Source organism: Giraffa tippelskirchi, chromosome 4, assembly GCF_054371585.1.
Source record: "Giraffa tippelskirchi isolate mGirTip1 chromosome 4, T2T-mGirTip1v1.2.pri, whole genome shotgun sequence".
Classification (NCBI taxonomy): Eukaryota; Metazoa; Chordata; class Mammalia; order Artiodactyla; family Giraffidae; genus Giraffa; species Giraffa tippelskirchi.
Window position 1 is genome coordinate 18,165,467 of NC_137278.1, and position 21,865 is coordinate 18,187,331.

Sequence of the window (21,865 nt, forward strand, 5' to 3'; positions counted from 1 at the left end):
GTTAGAGGAAAGCAGGTGGTCAGGACTCTGGGAATCAAAAATCCAAGAGAGGAGAGATTTCAGTAACTTCACTGCAGACACACTGCACCCAGCCTTCATCAAGTTCTTTTCTCCAACCCTGTATACAGTTGCCCATGCAGGAAACTGAGCCAACATAGGCTGAGCCAATTGGAAAACCAATTGGAACAGGGTGGTTGGCTAATCTGGCTTGCAGAGACCGGGGCTTGTAACCACAGTTATAGACACGGCCCTTGTCCATGGTGGTCTTGAGACTTGTTATCACCTTACCGGGCGTGGACGTGGGATCTGGTGAAAGCCACGGAGGCTGGTAGACATTTGTTAAATGTCTGGAGGTGGAGTTAGTGGCTGTTTTGCTGTGATAGAGGATGCTGGTGGTGGCCTGTGTCCCCACGCTTCAGGCCAGAGGCCTGGCCCTGACCACAGGGCCATGGTGGAGAAGAGCCTTCTTCCCTCCCTGCCATCACCAGCTCCCCTGGGAGGGGCAGAGCTGGGCAGGAGCGCACACAGGCTCTCCGGGTGCCCGGACGGAGCTCATGGCTCAGTGTGGTTCCAAGGAAATGACCTTTGTCCGTGTTGAGGAGTAAGGAGACAGAGTAAACCCCACTCGAAGGATGGCACTTAGGTGGCCCCCTTCATGTCCTCTGACTGGGGAGGGAGAGACCATAGAACTAGTGGGTGCCAAGAGTCAGGAGGGGTCTCTGGAGACCTGTGACCTGAGGGTGGAATGGGGCTCCCGCCTGGGCAATTGAAGGTCATTTCTCATCTCTAAAATCTGGCCTTCATGGGCCTTCTTTACAGTCACCTTGTCCCTGTGGGGCCTTGCATTCTGGGTCCTGATGTGATGTTCTGTCCGTATAGGTGTGTGTGTGTGTGTGTGTGTGTGTCGGAGTGACAATGCTGTAGACTAAGGAAAGCAGATTGATTCAGTCATCAGTCCTCTTTAATGTGGAGAATGGAAAAAATGGAAGAAGGCCAGGTTCCCTTCCTGCCCTAACACCTGTGATTCTGTGGTTTGCTTTCCGACTGTTCTCTACTCAGTTTTAACTCAGGTTTACTGTCTCAGTGCAGAAAATGTTATAAAGTAAGACTGAGTTTCCCTGCATGCTTGTTTACAGCCCTAAAGTCATCGGGTCTCTTCAGCTTCATTGGTGTGTCCACGAGACCCAGGGCCTCAGCTTGAACCAAAGAGTGGTTCTGCCTGCACTTCAGAGATGACAGCAAGCCTGGTCATTTCTGGTAATCCTTTGCTGACAACATTGGTTCTCATCACTTCTGTTGCTTGAGCTTCCTCTTAAAAGATACAGAGGCTTAGTTTTCTTTAAACATTGCTGGGTTGTCCCAGTTTTCAGCAGATAGTACAGTTATAACCAGCTTTACTAGCGTGGTGACAGCTCAGCTTGCCACACCACTGCGTGTTGAGTTAGCGTTTCCTCTTCGGGGATTCTGCTTCAGGGAGTCCTTCTCTCTGGACGCCTCCTCCTGCCTTTAGCTGCCTGGCCCTCGATGACCTCTGCCTCCAGCCCAGAAGAGTGGCAGGTGGGGGCTTCGTCCCTCTGCCTCCCCTGGGAAACAAGTCAGCCCTCTTTCTTCAGCGGCGTTCCCTACATGCTGCAGAAGGCAGACCCTGACATCCAGTGCCACCGCACCCACAGAGCGTTCACACGTGAATGAACCTCCACTGAGAAAGGAGAGAGGCCTGTTTGGTTTGGTCTGGTTTGAATCTGGCTCCTTGTGTAGCTTACCTGTTCAGCCAGCATCTCCCTTAGTGTGCTAATTTACCACCAGGAAAAAAAGGGGGCAGTTTTTCCACAACTCGATCAAGTAAATGGGAATCTTAAGAACAGAATCCGCCACCCAGCTGAGAATCGGGTCTTTAAGTCGTGCGGAAGCTCGGGGTGTATTTGCATTGCTAGGAAAGGTAGTTTCTTCCCAGGGAGCTGGCAGCCTTTGGAACATGAGATTGTTGTCTTCTGTGTTTCAGCAGAGGGGCAGTGATGACATCCGGGGTGGATTGAGAAGGAAGCCCAAGTTGGTATTCCCCATTAGCCAAGGCTAATTGTGTTTTCTGGCACTGGGAAGAAGTTATCCTTGGGACAAAATGACTCTAATTAGATATCCGCCTTGCCAGATTCATCACTTTGCCACACTGCCAAAGACTGGAGACTGCACCAAGCTGGAAGAGAAAAATCTGTTGGCTCTTACAAAAATCTTAAAAAAAATTTTTTTAAATGATTAATCAATCAGGCAGAAGGAAGAATATAAGCTTCCTTTTTAAAAGCCTGACAAATTGGGGGAAAATGGAATGGCCTGATTAAAATGGACCCTCACTAATAACCCGTGTCTTCATGGCAGACGCTTAGGGCTGTAGGTCTGTTTTCTGCTCCTTCCTGAGTTTTTTCCTATTAAACCAGGGCTCCTCAAATTAGGCCCTCAAGGAACATTGGTATCTGATGAACTAGACGGACCTGTTCCACAGCTGAATTTTAATGATGGGAGCGTTGCCCCCAAAATTGTAGCACAGAGGGAATTTAATGGATAGAATGTTCTCTGCTTAAAATTTTTCTCCCATGAATTTTTCGGACAGCTTTGCTGGCAAACTCATCATTAATCTGAATGGGCCAGTAGCAACCCCTTGTTAGTGTAAAACTCGAAACAGCTCAATGTGGTCGGCTTCTGTGTGTCGTGGACCATTCTTACGGTTGTCCTTTTGTAACGGTAGCCACATTCACTCCATCGTCATTCCTATAGGCACTGGATATTTTTCCAGTATTTTGTGTATCTCATGGCGCCCTCACAGTGAAGTCAGAAGTCTGTCTTTGAGAGGAGCTGTGTCTCAGTAAGAATGGACCACTTTCCCAACTGCCCAGGGAAAATGAAAGAACGCAGGTTGGAGGGGGATGGTGGGAGGGGAGCACTCACTCCAGTGTGGTTCTTTGATGCACTCAGGACACCGAGAGATAATCCAGAAGTGGCTCTGCTTCCCAGGAAGCCGTGTCAAGGGCCTTCAGGAGCTCGGGCTCTGGGGCCGGGCTGCCTGGTTCCAGTGTTGGTGTCACTGCTCCCAAACTGGGCCTGCACCATCAGATTTACTGTCAGGGTCACTTTCTTTGTAAATGGTGGAGCAGTTCCTCCCTAGGAGAGTTAAATGAGTGAATTCTTTAAAAATGCTTTCAACAGTGCCTGCCTCATATAAGCACATATGGTAATAACCACAAGAACAATAGCAGCAACTGAGTAAAAGTATCTATTCTTATTCAAAATCATCTTCTCGTCCATGGAAGCGTTTCTGCATTGACCACGGTCTGTCATCACCCCTTTCACCGCTCCTGTATCTAGATTCAGTGGACACCAGGACTTGGAAGTAGTCCAGGAACGTCACCTGAGTGCACCTGAACAGTTGTGGGATCCCAAGAGGTAACACAGTAGACGGATGCCTCTTGTGGGCCAAGCCCCTTGGGGAAGCGCTTGGTTGCAGTTGTGGTGGTGTGGGCTCCTATTGTAGAAATATACCATTAGATCTCCTGGTTCCTGGCCTAGCCATTTAACTCTCCTGATACAGATCCGAAACTGGATTTATGGTGCTTGGGATTGTCAAGGTGTGCTGGATCAGGCTGAGCGTAGAGTCCTGGAGCACGGATTTCTGATGACCCGGGGCGTCTGTTGGGCATCTGCTGTGATGGACACCCCGTGATTTCCACGAGAGGGATGAGGGCAGCATGGCCATGACCAGGAGAGTCCAGTCCAACCCTGTCTGTCCAGCTCCTGCTCACCTCCAAGTTCCTTATATCAAATGCTTGTTCACGCCGCCAGGGTCAGTTCTCTTGGAATGGAGGCCCTCACTCCCAACTCCGAGCTCAGTGGAGGCGGGTCTGTAAACGCTGGTCTGCCCAGGTGTGGATGCATGTGAGTGTGTGTCTTGGTTAGTCCCACATCCAGGCGTCTGCCGTTTCTTGCCTCGTCTGGTGGCCTTGGGAAGGATGAGTAAGAACGGCTGAACTCTGAGACATTTGATTCAGTCTCTGCTCTAGCAGCGTGGTGGGTGGTAAGACAAGCCATTCATATTGGGAGATTTCTCCAAGATTTCTGAGGGCATTTTGCCATTCGGAATTATTTTTTTTCTGAAATTATCTTCTTATCCTCTGCCCTTTGCTTTCTGGTGACTAGGTATGATAGTTTTTGAAATGGTAGTAAAGTAGTCATTTTTGCCACGTCTCTGACAAAAGGGTGCTGTGATACCTTGTTACCATTGTGCGTGAAGGGGGGAGGGGATACATATGTGAATGAGGTGGGTTTTGTGGAAAATTAAGTCACAGATGGCTGGCATTAAGGATCATGAATCTATCATCTGTCATTATTTCAGAAAGCCGGGGATATGATTTCGCTCTTATGTTTGTGCCCTGAGATTACTCTCCCTGAAAGTGCTCAGGAAAACACTTTGAGGTCACTAGAAGTTGATCTGGGAGCCCATGTTCCCAGCTCATCAGGACAGAGTGCCTTTGGGCTTTGGCCAGGGAGCATTTGATCTCAGGGAGCCCATTGCCCTTGGACCTCAAAGCTGGCCCAGCATCACTTGTTCCCCCACCCGGGTGGAGGTGTGGGCCCCCGAGTGTCCCTTGCAGGGAGGGACAGCTGCCCCCTGGGAGCCGAGACCCAGGGACTCCCTGCCAGATACCTGTGTCATGCCTTCCAGAGAAAGCCTGCCTTCTGGTCGCTGTCTTTGCAGCCCCGTGAGACCCTGTTCTTGCTGCATTTTGACAGGGAATGATGCTGTGGTTTCCCATCCCTTTCCACTCAGCTCCGTTTTTGTTTTTTGTTTTTGTCTTTAAACAGGCTAACCGGCCTCCCGCAAAGCTTAACCTGTTAACCTGCCAAGTGAAAACCAACCCCGAGGAGAAGAAGTGTTTTGACCTAATTTCACGTAAGCTTCTTTCTCAGATACTCTGCTGCAGAGAAATTATTTTAAACTCTCGTCTAGGGCATCAACCCCATTTCAAACAGTGCATTTTGAAGAATTGGTTTTCACGGAGAAATGCCTTTTTTCCGGTGACTGCATCCTCTCTTTCCCCCACCGGTAACTACGGTCAGCTTGCCGGTCTCTTGGGTTCAGGACATGAAGCTGCTCCACTTGGGGGCTCTGTAAACCCGCCACATCCTCTCCGCTTCCCGGGCCTCTGGTTTCCTCTTTGTAAACAAGGAGATTGTGCTAGATCAACCCTCCAGCCTACAGTCCTTTCACTGAGAAAACAGGGCAACTCTGTCTTCAGAGCTCCTCTGATTGGGGGATGTTAGAAACGCTGCCATAATGGCGTGATGTGGCCCCCAGCAGAGCCCTTGAGATCCCCAGCTTGGAAGTCGACTTGTTTTCCCACCATAGAATCAGCGTTTCTGCTCCTACGTGCTGCTAGTTTTGGGGGCACACCCAGAAGAACCCCACAGACTGCTCCTTTGCGGCGTGAGGCCTCTCAGCCTCCCCTGAAGATGAATGCTGTCTCATTAGCCTCAGTCTCTCCTCAGATCGCGAGGCTTTTAAAGACATGCATGGGATTGTATTATTGAGGCTGGGGAGTTTACTATGTAGTTTAATGCTCATAGCCCCCGGAACGATCAAGGGAGACAGGGCAAAGTGAGAAGACCCTGATCTGATGAGCCTTCTGAGAGGCGGGGGAATCAGCCTTCTAAGAGGCTGGGGATTGGCCTCCGGCCTGTCTCTGCCTGACTCTTCCTGCTGAGCGGGTTGCTGGGGGCACGCGTCACCAAGACAGCTTTGTTCTCTTAACACACGTGGGTGGTGGGGAAACACAAGTCAAGCTACAAACGGGCAGCAAGAGTGCGGTTTCTGGTGTGGGTCCGCCAAGCCCCCAGGAGCGCCCCTTCCTCCTGAGCCTCACCCTGCAAAGCCAGCTTGGCTCTCTCACCTAGAGAGTCCAGAAGAGGAACAGATGGACCGCCGGCTTCAGCCACTTACCCGCAGGATCCTCCTTTACCCATCTTTCCCCCAGAGGGGAATTGCTGTGCTGATCAAGCTGCTGTGAGCCTGGCTGCTCAAGGAGGACGTTCCTGTGGCCAGGCCAGCCCTTCCAGGAGCATGTCTGACCCCCTTACCCTTGATACCCTCTCCCCTCCCTGCCATTTACAAATCCACACCCTGAGTTGTTAGCCTCAGATCACGTGGTCCACTTGGTGGGGTGGGAGGTGCAGGAGAAGCTGGAGACGGTCTGGGTCAGTCCCCTGAGTGGGATGGACCCTCAGGGTCCACACGGAGGGCAGGTGGCCAGCTGGAGCCCGAGCCCACGGTGGAGGAGCAGCCCAGCCCGGGAGCTGGCATAGTGGGGCTCCGACCGCATCCTCTTGTTCTTCTCCCTCCGGCTGAAGCTGCTAGAAACTGTTCTTGGTGTAAAGGCATCTTATTTAGTGTGCATGCCAGGGAATTCTTATTTGGCAATCTTCACGGAGAATTTCCCTTGCTGTCCACCATTCACATGCTAGAGCATAGAATTAGCTATGGACGTGGGTTGCTCTCCCCACCGCCCCCCAATCTCCTTGATTTCCCTCGGGGCCTGTGCCTGGTCTGACCATGAAGTGACTTGGGGAGAATGGAAGGTGTTAGCCTGATGTCAGACTGGGGCCTCTGGACAACCTCCCGTGGCCAGGGCTTCCCCAGGACCTGGGGTCTGCTTGGGGTGGGTGACGCCCTGCACCCCAGGTAGACTGGAGGTGGGGAAAGTGGCCTCTCCTCTCTTCCCAGCATCAGGCAGCAACGCCCCGCTCAGCCACTAACATCGGCACTGCAGGATCAAGTTTATTTTTCTGAACTTGACACAGTTCTCTTAAACCCTGTTCCTTTCCTCAGTAACGGGTGGGGGTGGGGTTCCCCCTGGGTGTCAGAGGAAGGTAGGAGGAGGCTGGAACCTGGAGTCAGAAAACGTGGCGCACTCCTTCCTACACCTTCACCTCTCCGGGCCTCAGCCTCCTCTCGGCCAGCTCACCAGAAGTCTGAGGACTAAAGCGCTTGCACGAGTATAATAACAGCAGAGGCTGGAGATGCCGTGTTTGCTCACTTGGAGGGGCACAGACATTTATTGTGAACCCAGAGTACAGGCCCTGCCCTTCCCTGCCCTGCTGTCTACAGAACTTGGATCTCTCTCACCCCTTTTTCTTTCCTTTTTTGTGTTTTAAATTTAACTTTCTCTTTTACGTTGTTTCTGGACCGATTGTAGACAGAATTTCTGTATATCCCTTATCCACCCCTCCTAATACAGCTTAGTACAAAACTGCCTAATGCCATTAGCTAGTTAGTATTAGTCACTCAGTCATGTCCAATTCTGCGACCTCATGGACTGTAGCCTACCAGGCTCCTCTGTCCATGGGATTCCCCAGGCAAGAATACTGGGGTGATCCTACTCCAGGGGATCTATCTTCCTGACCCAGGGATCAAACCTGCGTGTTCTGCATCGCAGGCAGATTCTTTACTATCTGAACCACCTCCAGGCCGTGTCTGGAACTGTGAAAACCAGGCTATTTGCATGGCTGCGATGCCTGTAACTGAGAATCTTATTCACATTTTACCATTTCTTCTCTTAGCGTCCTTTTTCTGGGACAGGGCTTCACATTGCTACTGCTATTTCGTCCTAGTCTCCTACAGCCTATAACGGTCCTGTATCTTTCCTTGTCTTTTGTTAGTTTGATACTTTGAAAATTATTGATCAGCTTTTTGGTCACCTGGCTCTGAGTTTGTGTTCCTCTGATGCTTTCCCACAACTGGACTGAGGTTACACATTTTGGGCTAAGAACCCAGAAAGCTTGTAAGATCCTTGCTTTAGAAAAGGCTTTTATACTATTCAAAGGGCCATAGCAATTGGGGACCAACTCTGTAGCAAGTTAAAAAAAAAAAGAAAAAAAGACTTTGGTTCTCTTTAGACTTGAATGGAGAAACCCAGGCTGCTTGCTAATTTGCATCACAAAGCCACAATTCCCAAGCCAGGGCCTGCCTGTGAAGGGGTGGGGGTGCCTGATTGTACACAAATCATTGACTTCCTAGCGGAGTTTAGACTCTTCCCGAGGTTAATTACAAACCACTTTCTTTTGGAATTGTGTGTGAATTAGTGTCCAGGCTTACAATTGACAAAAACCCCCTCCTTGCCCTGCAGATGACAGGACGTACCACTTTCAAGCCGAGGATGAACAGGAGTGTCAAATGTAAGTTACGCAGCGGAGGAACCTGGGACGGGCTGTTGTCCTTGGGATTTAACAGAGCATCACTGTTACTTCTCTAGATGGATGTCCGTGCTGCAAAACAGCAAAGAAGAAGCTCTGAACAACGCGTTTAAGGGAGACGACAACACAGGGGAAAATAACATCGTCCAGGAGCTGACGAAGGAGATCATCTCGGAGGTCCAGGGCATGACGGGCAACAACGTGTGCTGTGACTGTGGGGCACCAGGTGACACAGGGGCTGTGGAACCTGGTCACAGGCTTTCGCTGTCCTGTCATATGTCCAGTTCAGAGCAGCCCAGCCCATCCCGGGCTTGCTGAGCCGTGTGCAGACTGTGTAGGGAGAGGGTGCCGGCCTCCCAGCCCTCAGGACAGGCCCTGGAGGGGAGAGAGCTGAAATTTATAAATGCTTTCTGAGAACTGAAAACAGAAGCACACAGCCAGGGTGAAGCCAGGGTCACTGGTCACTGTTGGCTGGAGGCTGCAGCTCCTTCCGGGGTTTGATCCATCCTCTCTTTGTACTACGCCTGAGGCAGCTTTAAGCTGCTGTCTAGTTGGTAACCCTGTAACAGCCACTGGCTTTGTCAGATGGCGGTTTTCCTGTTTGGAAAGCGAAGGGACCAGTCCAGGCTGCTTGTGGGCCCCTTCCACCTGCCATGTTCTGTGAAATGAGATTTTTATTTCTGAGTTTTGATAAAGCCTGCTGGGCTTCCTGGGTGGCACTAGCGGTAAAGAACCTGCCTGCCAGTGCGGAGATGTAAGAGACACGGGTTCAATCCCTGGGTCCAGGAGATCCCCTGGAGGAGGGCATGGGAATCCACTCCAGTGTTCTTGCCTGGAGAACCCCATGGACAGAGGATGCTGGGGGTGACAGTCCATAGGATTCCAAAGAGTCAGACACGGCTGGAACGACTTTAACACTCACTGGGGTTTCATTATTAATGGACAGAAATTATCATTGTAGATTTTAACAAACAGTACTTCAAAAGTTTAAAGAGTTGACTTACTCTTGTAATTCAGATGGAATGGTGTTGGTCAGGGAGCTGCAGAGCAGTGTTTTCTGAATATGTGTAAAATGGGAAAGGTTGTGGCTTGGTTAGGATGGCCACTTCTCGTTTCTCTGGTTCTATGATGATTTTTATTGAAAACACAGCAAAGATAGAGTGGACAGTTGAGACGTGCCATGGTGGGGAGTGGGGGGTTCCTGTTAGGTTGGAGGCTGTATTTGGGGGTAATTTGAAGAATTACCTCGTGAGGCCTTGGACCATTAATAACATGTCTTTGGCAGGAGATGAGGTGGGTAGTGAAAGTAGTAAATCACACTTTTTTCTTAGAGGGGGACATGTAGTACTTGGACTTCATGCCAATGTGTGGCAAAACAAATACAATATTGTAAAGTTAAAAAATAGAGAATAAACTAATTTAAAAAAAATTAAAAAAAAGAGTTACAACATTTTTGTTCTAAAATGCTAAGACAATGCTAAGGCTATACAGTATTAATAGCCTACTTTAATATGACATGACATATTAAAGCACATGTCTACTAAGCATGACACAGTTGATAACAGCAGAATAGGTCCAGAAAAGTGGAAACACAGGTGCCCGGAAGTGTTTGCAAACTGGGATAAAATTTTTATACTTGAACATTTTAAAAATAACGTCACGATTCACATGACCAAGGTTGCGGTATTGACCTGCAATGAGTTTCTGAGGGCAAACAAGCAGTTCTAAAGAGAATTGAACTTCCGGACTGTGCTCACATGCTCAAGTGTGTTTTATTTTGAATTCCGAGTTTTTCAGTAAACCCGGAATGCAGCAAGCCTTTCTCGACGGCTTACTGTGGCACGTGGTTAGGACATTTTCGCAAATAAGTGAACGTGCAGTGCGAGCTGGGTTTGAACCTGGGTAAAGGCAGGGCTTCAGTCTGACTCCGCAGCATCAAGGAAGGCCCCTGGCCTCTCTGAGCAAGATCGTGAAGGCACCGGCCCTGTTTGCGTCCAGATCCTCCTGTGTGTGTTAAATGAGCTATTAAAGGAAAGCACCTGTAATTTCTGAAGCTCTTGTTAGAGGTGGAGCTGTTCCTACTGTAATTGCTTCAGCTCTGTGCTGAGCAGAGCTTGGCATCAGCACATAGTATGTGTTCTTGGCTGGTATAATTAGCATCTTTGACATACACACATGTAAGACTGTCCCCCATGTGGCACTAGGTTATCCCCTTTGCTGATACAACCTGGTTGCTGGTGGGTGTGGTCTGTGTCCAGGGACCCATGACCGCTAGAGGGCACCGAGTGTCCTATTCTATACATAGCCCTGTCCCTTGGGAGCATTTATTAAATTAATGGAAAGATGGGCTGGTGGAGCTGTAGGAAGAAGGGGAATAGATATGTGCACCTGTGCACCGTGTGTGACTTGTGTGTGTACTCAGTCGTGCCTGACTCTTTGCGACCCCATGGACTGTAGCCCGCCAGGCTCCTCTGTCCATGGGATTTTCCAGGCAAGAATACTGGAGTGGGTTGCCATGCCCTCATCCAGAGCATCTTCCTGACCCAGGAATCGAGCCCAGGTCTTCCGAATTGCAGGCGGATTCTTTACCATCTGAGCCACTGATGGTAATTAATGATGGATGAGGGTTCCCACTGCACCTAGGATCCTGCTGCATGGTACATCAAAACTACATGTTGAGTAGTAACTATACAAGAATAAAGTCCTGACCCTGACCCCCTCCTTACAAGCTTCAGTATTCCTCACTGTCTTTGGCAGATCCTACATGGCTCTCCACCAACCTTGGCATTCTGACCTGCATTGAGTGTTCCGGGATCCACAGAGAACTGGGGGTCCACTACTCCAGGATGCAGTCCCTGACGTTAGACGTGTTAGGAACGTCTGAACTACTGGTAAGCTTTAGGTCCCTTGATTTTGGAATTTTGGAGTGAACACAGATGAGCTGAATGCGAGGTTTCCATTTTGGTCACCTAAAGCTCCCCTGGGCCTGGTAGCTGTTGATATTGCTAAGTACATTTGGGTAATTAGAAACTCACGGGTAATCCCTCCTCCTCAGCTACTAGAGGTTGAGGGTTGCAAAGCTTTATTCTTACATGACTAAAATGGAAGTGAACTTATAGAGGAACGTGGAGACTGGTGTGAGTGTTGGCAGAGTCCGATTCACCCCAGGCATTCAGAGCACATGGAGCCCAAAGCTCAGAGACAGGAAAGACTCCTTCTCTCGAGTCATCAGCCAGATTCTGCTGAGTCTGCAGTCACTACCTGGCTCGAGCCTCAGGTGGGCTTTTTCTCTGCTCCTTATTGTTGCCTTTCGGGAGAGATAATAATATTTGCTTCTACTGCCTGTATTTCTTTAAAAAAAAAGAAAACCTCCCATTCTTGGTTCAGAGATACACATAGCCATGCACTATAGATCACTATTAGAGGTTGAAGCATTTTCTGTGAAGTGACTTTCAGAGCCTAGAGACGGTGGTGCCATCAAGGAACAAGTGCTTTGGGGACACCTAAAGCATGAGCTCTTTGGAGTGTTTTCAAAGTCTGTAACTGCTGATTAGAAGGCAATATTTGAAGTTCTTTGTTGGGATAGCCAAGCATTGGACACTAAATATTAAGAGGATATTGATTACCATTGATTTTAATGTCAAGAGCAATAGTCTTGGCAGAAAATCAATTGCTGTGGTCAATAGACTTCTCGAGGGGCCATAAGTCTTATTGATGACCATTCTGGAACCTACGTGTCTGAACTTGTAATGCATGTAGAAGTATCTTGTCAAACAAATCCTTTGTGTCTTCCTAAGGAATTCCTTTATGGTCTTGAATGACAAAGCTGGGAGAAACTACAGTGGGTTCTGGTAGCCCAGTTAGTAGCATCACTGATTAATTGAAGTTTAAAACTAAGCTATCCTTGGCAAGACCCAAGCAGTGTATTCTTTGTTACATAGTACAGTTATTGTTAATGTGATAACGCATACAGGCTCCATCAAAGATCTGTGTGTGCAGGCAGTGTCCTGGGTAACAGGAGACAGCGTAGACATGAAACCTTGGTAACTGGGGACAGCATAGACGTGAAACCCTCACATGTATTTTTATTGAGCACTGCTAAACCAGGCAAGAGCACAGAGTCGGACACGACTGAAGCGACTTAGCAGCAGCAGCAGCAGCTAAACCAGGGTAGCTGCTATACAGCCCTTGCTGTTCAGCTACTCAGTCATGTCCGACTCTTTGCGACCTAGGAATTAAAAAAAAAAAAAAAACAGTGGAAAGTGTTAACTGGTTTATGTTGAGGTTTAATTGCTGATTTTGCGTGAGGTACTTTGCAAAGCACTTTGTTGTGTATTAGCTCATTTGCTCTTCAACCCCGTGGCCTTGGTGTATTATCCCCATTTTACCGAAGAGGAACGGAGGCTTAGAATGTTGTAACAAGCCCAAGGTTATGTGTTATCCACACACCAGGTCTGAAGTGGGGGCCTCTTGAGTCAGAGCTCACACTCTTAACCCCCGAAGGCTCACCCCGTGGGGAATGCATAAACCTCACTGCAGCCCCTCGGTAACCCCCCTCCCAGTCCCTGACAGCGTCAGCCTCCTGTCTGGGAGGCAGAGACGTCCCGCTTTGTAGTCTCCTCAGTCACATGATGTAAACACTCCCATTGGGGCCATTTGCAGGCCACCGTGTGAATCACTGAATGAGCTGTAAGAAAGAGGTTTGGTCACACACATATAATAAGCTCAACCCACGGAAACCTTGTTGTTGCAAGGATCTTCAAACACAGAACAGTAAGATGTAAAATCAGAAGTGATGAGTTTTGAGGACTGCTTCGTTTTTAGTATAATTTTTATATTAAAGCCACGTCGTACTGCTTTCATGATCTTAGTTCCCTGACCAGGGATCAAACCTGGGTTCCCGGCAATGGAAAACGTGGAGTCCTAACCACTGGACCACCAGGGAATTCCTTAGTATAGTTTATTTGATCGTGAGTTTATAGAATGTAATTTTTAATAATGACTGTTTAACAGCTGAGCTCGTGTAAGCTGGTGGGAGCCTGATACCAGCACATCTGTTACACCTGCTTAAACACGTTTCAGAAATTTATCTGATGGGCTGCACGAGACTCTTGCCTACTGCAGAGGGAAGCGCCAGAGAAGGCTGGAAGGAAAATGTTTCCATCTCGATGAAAGCAGGAGGTGACTTCTGATCCCTGGCTCAGAGCTTCCTTCCTGTCTCTCAGAGCCTCATCTATGTAATCTCTCAGGCGTTTACAGTCTGACCAACTCAGCCATTATGGAGAAATCCAGGCAGAGGCCGCTTAACTGACAGCTGCAACTATTTCTGATGTCTAATCTCTGCCTAAACTCCCTTTATCTAAGCCTCTTTTCCTCCGTGATTATCAGAAAAACAAAGGGCCAGAGGACTGAATTTTGTGGGGCTTATTCCCACCCTCTCTTTGCCCTGAACTCTAGCCACTCGCAGGAGGGGGGACGTCTCCCCGCCTCTCACCCCAACCCAGTTACTGCGGGCGTGACCCCAAGCCCAGACCCTTACTCCTCGGGTATAGACAGAGAGTGTGTGTCAGGTGTTAGTAACACTTGTAAAGCATGAGAATTTCAAGCCTTTTTAAAGCACCTGGTTATTTTGTTTAGACAGATGCTGCCTGAACAAAAGATCTCCTGAAGGCTTGACTCACACACATCCTGTGTGTGCATGTATGTGTTTAGAATTCCACCTGGTGCATAGTAAGAACTATCAAGTATTGTCATCTCCTCCTCTAGAAGGATTGGAACAAAATCCTCCAAGAATGATCTGCGTGTCGTAACGTGTGAATCCTCCAACCAGACCGACTGCTCCCTCTGTGAGCTTTTCAGGTTCACAGAGCCATGGTGTCAGGGTCCCGGGCTGGTGTGTTCATCGGAGTGTGTCTTCTGGGGTCGCATGTGGTAACTAGACCCTGTGTACTCTCTGAAAGAGATACGAGGGTGAACTGGAGGAGGACTTGCCGGCGTGTCCGAGGCTGCAGCCTGCCCCGAGCCAGGGTCCCAGCCCCATACGGGGGGGTGTTGTGACATGAGACGGGGTTTTCGAAAAGCCTGATGGAGACAGCAGAGACATGAGCAGGAAGCTTCGTTTCCTGTCAGCATCGCGTTCTGAACAGACAGATGCTCACCCTGTAAAATGCCACCCCTGTCCCCCCTGTATGGCCTCAGCGTAGCCCTTATGATGGAAGTCTCTAATTCTGTCTAAATTGTCTTGCAAACGGCTTCCCCTGATGTGGTGCTTCACCATTTCCTTTTTAATTTGTTTTTGTTTCAAGCACGCTGGGGTCCCATGTTTAGTAGATTGGTTTTAGCAGCATCCGTGAAGGTGGCTGGTTGGCAGTCATCTTTTCTTCCCTTTTCCTTCTCCTGGAATCACTTCTTATTCAGTGGAAGGAAACTGGGGTAATTGAAGTATTAATTTGTTTAGTTCAGGGAAGCTGTGCCATCTTAACTGGTGTGCACCAGCTTAATACCCTTAGATGTTAAAGCAACTCTGCTTTCAGAAAGCCTTCTGAAAAGCAAAGATTTTAAAAAGATGAATTTCCTCCTTAACACAGAACATTATGATTTCAGATCCTTCATAGAACGGTATTGTTGGTATGAGACTCCTAGTTTCATATGATCAGTTTCACATTGTAAGTGAAGTTACTAAAGAAAACTTCAGTATTCTGTAATTGAATTTGAGTCAGTAATTTAAAGGGTTTCCCAGGTGGTGCTAATGGTAAAGTATTAGCCTGCCAATGTAGGAGACCTAAGAGACACGAGTTTGATCCCTGGGTTGGGAAGGTCCCCTGGAGAAGCGAATGGCAACCCACTCTAGTATTCTTGTTTGGAGAATCCCATGGACAGAGGAGCCTGGCGGGCATAGTCCATGGGGTCGCAAAGAGTCAGACACAACTGAAGCGACATAGCATGCATCCACAGTAATTTAAAAATCATCTAACATCAGAGAATGGGGTCAGAAACCCCAGGAGCCCACAATCCTGATTCAAGCCCGTTTTGTGACCTTCTCATGCCTCCTTCTCCTGACGTTGTTAACAAGCTATTAAATGTAAAGCAAATGAACTAACAGCTGGATCTGTGAGAGAGGGAAGAGGAACACCCTCAGAAACTTGAGAGCCTCCTTACAGATGACACTGATGTTTCACTTGGGGCTAAAATGAAGCCATTCAGGCTACAAAGAACAACAGGAAGTAGCAGCATCAGCCCCCATTTACTGAGTGATTGTCATGCTGCAGACATTGTCCCAGGTCCTTTGTCTTATCTAGCCTGAACAAGAGCTCTGTTTTAAAAAGGTGGCTAAAAGGTTTATTCTTAAATCACAATTATGAACTTTTTAAAAACCACAAACCCTATCAGAAAAAATTGAGCACTAAGACCTAGACCTGTATATAATGTATAGTTGCATTTGTCTTACTTACTAAGAAGTGTATTGTATACTTCATAAAATATATCTAAAGTAGAAATTTTAAAGGCTCGGGAAACATACAATTTTTTTCAGAGTATTTTTTTTTGTGCTCCCTTCTTTGGAGGCAGCAATTTAGAGCTCACTGCTGTTTTTTAGCTCTGCCTACAAGGGTCCAAGTTCTTTCACTTTCCCAGAGCCTTTTTTGTCCATCTGTGTGCCGTGCACTCCAAGCTTTCCAACCTTCTGGGACCTGAGGGGGCCCAGGAGATGACAACCCATTTTTCTGCGTGGATTTGGAACCACTTGAGAGATTGAAGGTCCGATTCATTGTTGAAAACCGCTGCTTCCACTGACCTGGCTCCCACGTGTAGGGGTAGCTGAATCCCAAACTTGGACATGGGGCCAGAGGGGCAGACCCACCCAGCGCTGTGTCCTGGGGGTGTCCCAGGGGTGTCCGTCCTTCTGAGCCCCTCAGGCAGGGAGGTCTTTTACTGTCCATTCCTCTCCTCCGGGGCATAAGTACAGGAAGACAGAATGTCTCAGGAATGGTGACCCTCCGCTTGGAAGCATGAAAATGGCACAGGAGGCTCCCGGTCCTCACCAAAACTCCGGAAACCATCTCTAGAGAGAACCTACAGCCCCTTTCTGGCTCAGGAGCCTGAGAGGGTAGGTGCCCCGGGTCTCCAGGAATGTGTGACTCCTAGACCCCATCCTTAGGTGCTTTGTGCATCAGACGAAGTCCTAGGGTGTGGGGTGGGGGGTGCGTCTAGACCAGCCCCCTGCTCTCCCACCATCCTGCCATCTCCATTCCTGCATTGCTGGTTCAGCCCTCATCACAGGTCCCTTCCTTTGCTTTTTCATTCACCTCTGTCTTGTTAGACTGAGCCCCTTGGAGCAGGCCTAGAGCCCAGCCTAGCCATGCATGTTCTGGCCATCTCTGGGGCTCACTTCTCTGACGACACGGCTTGTAAGCGCCCCAGACCCCCCAGATCTGCAGGGGCCCCATGTCCCCTCGATGAGGCCCCCCATCCAGGGACGGTGCTCTGGGAGCAGAGGCCGTGTGGGTCGGGGCTGGTTAACCCACCTTCCTGCTCCCCTGGCTCCTGCCCTATCCTGTTGGGCCCCCTTTTTCTTGACATGACGCTGCACCCTCCATCTGCAAACACTGTGCTTTGGCTCCTGGTTCCAGAGGGTTCTCCATGGGCTGGGCCATCCACTAGGACTCGGCGAAGCTGTGAGGCGGCCCGTCGCCCACGCTGGGCAGCTGTGATGCATGGCTGTGGTGGCCCCCTGGACCAGCTGGCCCCTGTGAGCCGGCCAAGCAGAAGGGAAGCAGCTCCCGATTCCCGGGAATCCTCCTTCCTTCGCCCCCTCTCATCTGCCCACAGCCCGCGGGGCCCCTGGGGGTGGCGCTGGGGCTCGTCCTGTCACCCCCCTGAAGGCGGCTGTGTTTGGCTGCGGGACGCTGTTCATGTTGCACGGAGCGGTGGGGCCTTAGCAGGTGCCTGGCTCTAAACCGGGGCCCCGATATTGGGGTTCAGTCTAGATTCTTGGTTCGCCGCATCACCCACTGTGGCGTGCTACCCTGATCGTCAGCTTTGTCTCCAGAGACAGCAGTGAGGCACCCTGGAGTTTGCCACCAGACGCCCCGGGGCCAGGCCAGAGGCCCAGGCAGGGCTCCTGAGAGCCTGGGGCTCAGGACATCCTGAACTTGGTTCACAAGGACTAGGAAGACTTAGGAAGGCTGCCCACCCCAATCATGAAGCTGGCATGTTTCTCTGTCCTTCGCAACCCGCACCCCCCCCGACCCCCTCTCCATGTCGTGTGACCTGCCACCAGGAAGCGTGGCCTTGTCCAACCCAGACCCCTTGGCTGTTCCTTCAGCTGCACGCCCTGAGAGAGGCCGTTCGGGTACAGCCTAACTTCCCAGAACATCCCGCTCACCTATGTCCATGTGGTTCACTGAGGGCAGAAGCCCCAGAAGTGTCACTGCTCCCACTGTGGTCGTTTTCAGTGTGGAAATGGAAAATGAAAATACTTGTTCTCTGCAAAGCACTGGGCCTGGTGTTCCCGTTAAGTTTCTTTGTTTCATTAGATGTTGAAGAATCCAGTTTCCATCGGCTGTTGAGCAGGGTGCTTGGGGTGGGATGAATTAAGTCCCTGTTACTAAGACCCCAGTCACCTGATTTGCACTGGGCCCGGTGTTCACGTTTGGTTTCTTTGTTTCGCTGGATGTTGAAGAACCCCATCTTGGTCAGGTGCTCAGCTGGGTGCTGGGGGTGGGACAAATAAGGCCCTGCTCCTAAGACCCCAGTCACTCCGGATTTGCGCATCCACTCAGGAGCGTGCCAAGTGCCACGCTGCTGGGTGGCCTGGCTGCCACCAGCCATGGTGTTTACATGGTACCTGCCGCATCCAGCACAGAGCCTGTGTCAGCAATGAAACCTGCTCATTTCTAACTAGGTCAGGGGTTGATCGGCAAGTGAGAACCTTACCTTGAAACAGACGCGTTTTCAGTGCTTTGGTGTATTGAATGCTTTCACATAAAATCCCATTTTATCATTATTTGCAGGCTGGCAAGGTAGGTGTCATCCCCATTTTTCTATTAAAAAACTGAAGCTCAGGGAAGCCGCCTTGCCTGTGGTCACAAAGCCAGTAAATAGAACCACGATAGAAGGCGAATCTTGGCTTCCTGGCCCAGCTCCCCCCATCGCTGGCAGGAGTAAAGGCTGTTAGATCTCTCTCAGCCAGAGTGCAGGTTCTTCTTGGGGTGGGAGGTTGGGGAAGGAATAGAAACTTGAGTTGAGCCAAGTTTCTGCTCCTCCCCGTCCATGGAGGCTTTCTGTCCAGGGGACGTTTTACGAGAGGCCTCCTCTGTAACAGGTGCTTCTTGTCTCTGGTTTTATGGGTACCTCTGGGGTTTGGGTTTTGTCCAACTTCATTAAAGGCAAACCACTTTATTGCTCTATTTCTTAGCGACCATTAAATAAATCATCAGCTGTGTGAGTAGTGTGGAGCGGTGGAAGGTATTAATAATTGAGTGCACTGAAACAGACTTTTGTTTTTGCAGCTTGCCAAGAATATCGGGAACGCAGGCTTTAATGAAATCATGGAGTGCTGTCTCCCTGCTGAGGACTCGGTCAAACCCAACCCGGGCAGCGACATGTACGTATGCGGCTGGCGGGTCTCACTTGCTGAGCAAAGGTTGGCTTGCCCCTGGGCCCCAGAGGCAGGGGACTAACAAGTCTGGGTGTATCAATTGTTGCTTTTTTAAGGAAGAAATCAGCTTGTCTTCTGTGTAAAGTCTCTGCAACCCTGCTGGGTATCCAAGTAGAAATTTGGTGTGGCAGTTTGTCTTAGAAGCCACAGGAAAGCAGATTTCCCTGGGGGTGGGGGTTGGGGAGGGGCACTGAGTGTCACCCTCTGTGTGGGCACAGCCTCGCCTCTGTCTCAGGGCAGGGTCGTCGCTCTCCCACCTGAGTTCCGAGCTGCTGAGAGGATGGGTTGTCATAGATACATGATTTTGTCTGGTCCTCAAAGCAAATGTGTAGTGTGTCATTCTCTTCAAAAGAATTTTTGTTTCTGTTTTAACTGTTGACATAAAACCTGATTAGGACGTGTTCGTGCCTCATCATGCACCCAACTGGCCCACTGAGGCAGAGCTGACAGCAGGGGAATTTCCTATCAGTCTTATCGTATAAAGCATAAACTACCCAGGCCGCACACTGGTCCTTGAGAGAGGTGATGGGTGACTAGGGGCAGGGCAGTGCCTGGCCTGCCCCCTGAGGCTCCAGCCCTGTTCTCCATTTGGTGGCCTGTCTGCTGCACCAGGACTGGGGTGGTTTACCCGCTCTAGGGGGGCACAGTGAGGCAGACGGGGGTGGTCCCAGGCCAGTTCAGCATTTGAGTGGTATAGTTGTTCAGTCTCTCAGTCGTGTCCGGCTCGTTGCAACCCCATGGACTGCAGCACGCCAGGCCTCCCTGTCCATCACCAACTCCCGGAGCTTGCTCAAACTCATGTCGATCGAGTCAGTGATGCCATGCAACCATCTCATCCTCTGTTGTCCCCTTCTCTTCCTGCCTTCACTCTTTCCCAGCATCAGGGTCTTTTCCAATGAGTCAGCTCTTTGCATTGGGTGGCCAAAGTTTTGGAGCTTCAGCATTAGTCCCTCCAGTGAATATTCAGGGTTGATTTCCAGTCAGAGTGTGTTTTGGCAGGAAAGGGGAAGCGAGAAATACGTGCTCAGGGACTTCCCTGGTGGTACAGTGGATAAGAATCCGCCTGCCAATGCAGGAGACACGGGTTCAATCCCTGGTCCTGAAAGAGTCCACATGCCATGGAGCAGCTAAGTCTGTGCTCTGCAGCTACTGAAGCCGGCACACCCTAGAGCCTGTGCTCTGCCGCAAGAAAAACCATTGCAATGAGAAGCCTCTGCTCCCTGCAACTAGAGGAAGCCTGTGTGCAGCAACGGAGATCTAGTGCAACCAAAAAAATAAAAACAAAGAAATAAATAATTAAAAAAAAAAAAGAAATACGTGCTCAGAGGGAGGAGAAAATCCATTCACTGAGACAGCCGTCCCCTGGGAGTAACCAGAGCGAGAGCTGTCGGCAGGGCTCCCCCAGGTGGGGGACCCTGAGCAGTGATGGGGAGAGCGTTTCATGCTGTGGGGGCGGGTCTTTGGAAGCCAACGTCACAGGATCTGTGTTCTTTGGCCTTGGGTGAGGTGACTTAATCCAGGGAGGGAGCTTAGACAGACTAACGGGAGGAGCCGGTGTCCTGCACGTTGCACACCCTCACAGGTGTCAGCCTCGGAGGTGAGCGTGGGTGGGGTTGGATTAGCGTCAGTCCACGTCTGGGTCCTGGAGCAGATGTCAGTGGTGTGGCATTTCCTTGAGATTGCACGAGGTGTGATTTTAGATTCCAGGCACGGGGCTTACTGAGTTGGTATCCTCTCCTGATGAGGATCTGAGTTCCAAGTCTGTATCCTTACCCAGACCTGGGGAGAGAACAGGGAGGCGTAGAAACCTGCATCCTTCCCCACCACGGGAGCTGGACGGGTTCGTCAGCTTCCCCAGGCCCTTTTTCTTTAACAGAAACAGACAGACAGCCGTCCCCCTCTCACAGCGTTGCTAGGACGTACATCAGGGGTGAGGGGGTCGCTCACCTCCTGCTTGGTTGGTGTTGGCAGCCCTTGTTGCTCACTGTGGGCATGGGTGCTGAGAAGTTCGGGTCCTCTCGAGGCAGGTGTCCGTGGAGAGGTCCCTTGACGTGGACTGACTGGGTTACGAGAAGGTCTGTTAGGACAGAGACATCGTGGTCCCCTGGGGCACTTCACTTACTGCCTCATAGACACCTGCTCTCACAGTGAAGGGCGTGGTCTCCTGAAACTCTAGTGTTGATCCACTTTGAACAAAGTATAAGACATGGTCACTGATTTCTTCCAAGTACCAGGGGTACTTTATTAAAGCAGAGAATTTGTTTATTCAGGGGAAAAATGGTTCTAAAAAATGAATCCTGTCTGCGTGGGACTCGCGGATATAAATGTTCCATCTACATTGAGACCCTGCTCCGCCCCCCAGCCTTGGCACCAGTGAAAAGGACATTTACTAACCGTCCCCCCTTTATTTTTTTTCATAAGGAGGGCAGATGACCAGTGTAACAGCAAAATGGCACCGGTGTGGATGCCCCCTCAGCTGAAACCAGTTGCAGGTGTAGCTCTGTTTTAAAGCATCTCATCCCACTTCACATTGTACCTAGGTGTCCACATACTTTTTTCTAATAAATCTCACCTTACTCGTGTTTGTATGTCCTACCACAATATGTTGCTTGTGATGGGAAATATTCGTACATAAACAAATGAATCAATGAGTCAGAGGTAAAGCCCTAGCTCTGTGACTACTTAGAGAAGCTACTATCTTACTTCCAGATTAAAAGGAGTGCACTGCTCCTGGCTTTATCTCAAAGCAGCACACCATCTGCAGATGAATCTGTTGAAAGGGAAGCCAGAGACCGTCTTGTGGCCTGTGAATCCCCAGATGGATTTGGGGGGGGGTGTTGAGAGATATAAATAGCCAGGAAGCAGGGAGCTTCCTGCTTACAGAGGCTAGAACTGTTTCTCTCCTGTGATTCAGGGCGCTCACACACGCCCTGTCCTTTGGAAATATAAGAAGCCTCCCTCTCTGAACGCATG

General features: G+C 49.8%; 1 protein-coding gene across 11 annotated transcripts in view; it reads left to right on the plus strand.

Moving 5' to 3' along the window:
- The window catches only part of ASAP2 (ArfGAP with SH3 domain, ankyrin repeat and PH domain 2), a 154,141-nt gene that overhangs the window by 107,596 nt on the left and 24,680 nt on the right, over positions 1 to 21,865 (plus strand). For all 11 annotated transcript variants that reach the window (XR_014051586.1, XM_081483458.1, XM_081483459.1 and 8 more), the window contains 5 exons: positions 4,852 to 4,939; positions 8,169 to 8,217; positions 8,295 to 8,461; positions 10,993 to 11,126; positions 18,744 to 18,838. Coding sequence is in view for 10 of the 11 variants with exons in the window: in XM_081483458.1 (XP_081339584.1) it covers positions 4,852 to 4,939; positions 8,169 to 8,217; positions 8,295 to 8,461; positions 10,993 to 11,126; positions 18,744 to 18,838 (533 nt within the window). In the remaining variant the exon portion in view is untranslated. The remainder of the gene's footprint in view (positions 1 to 4,851; positions 4,940 to 8,168; positions 8,218 to 8,294; positions 8,462 to 10,992; positions 11,127 to 18,743; positions 18,839 to 21,865) is intronic.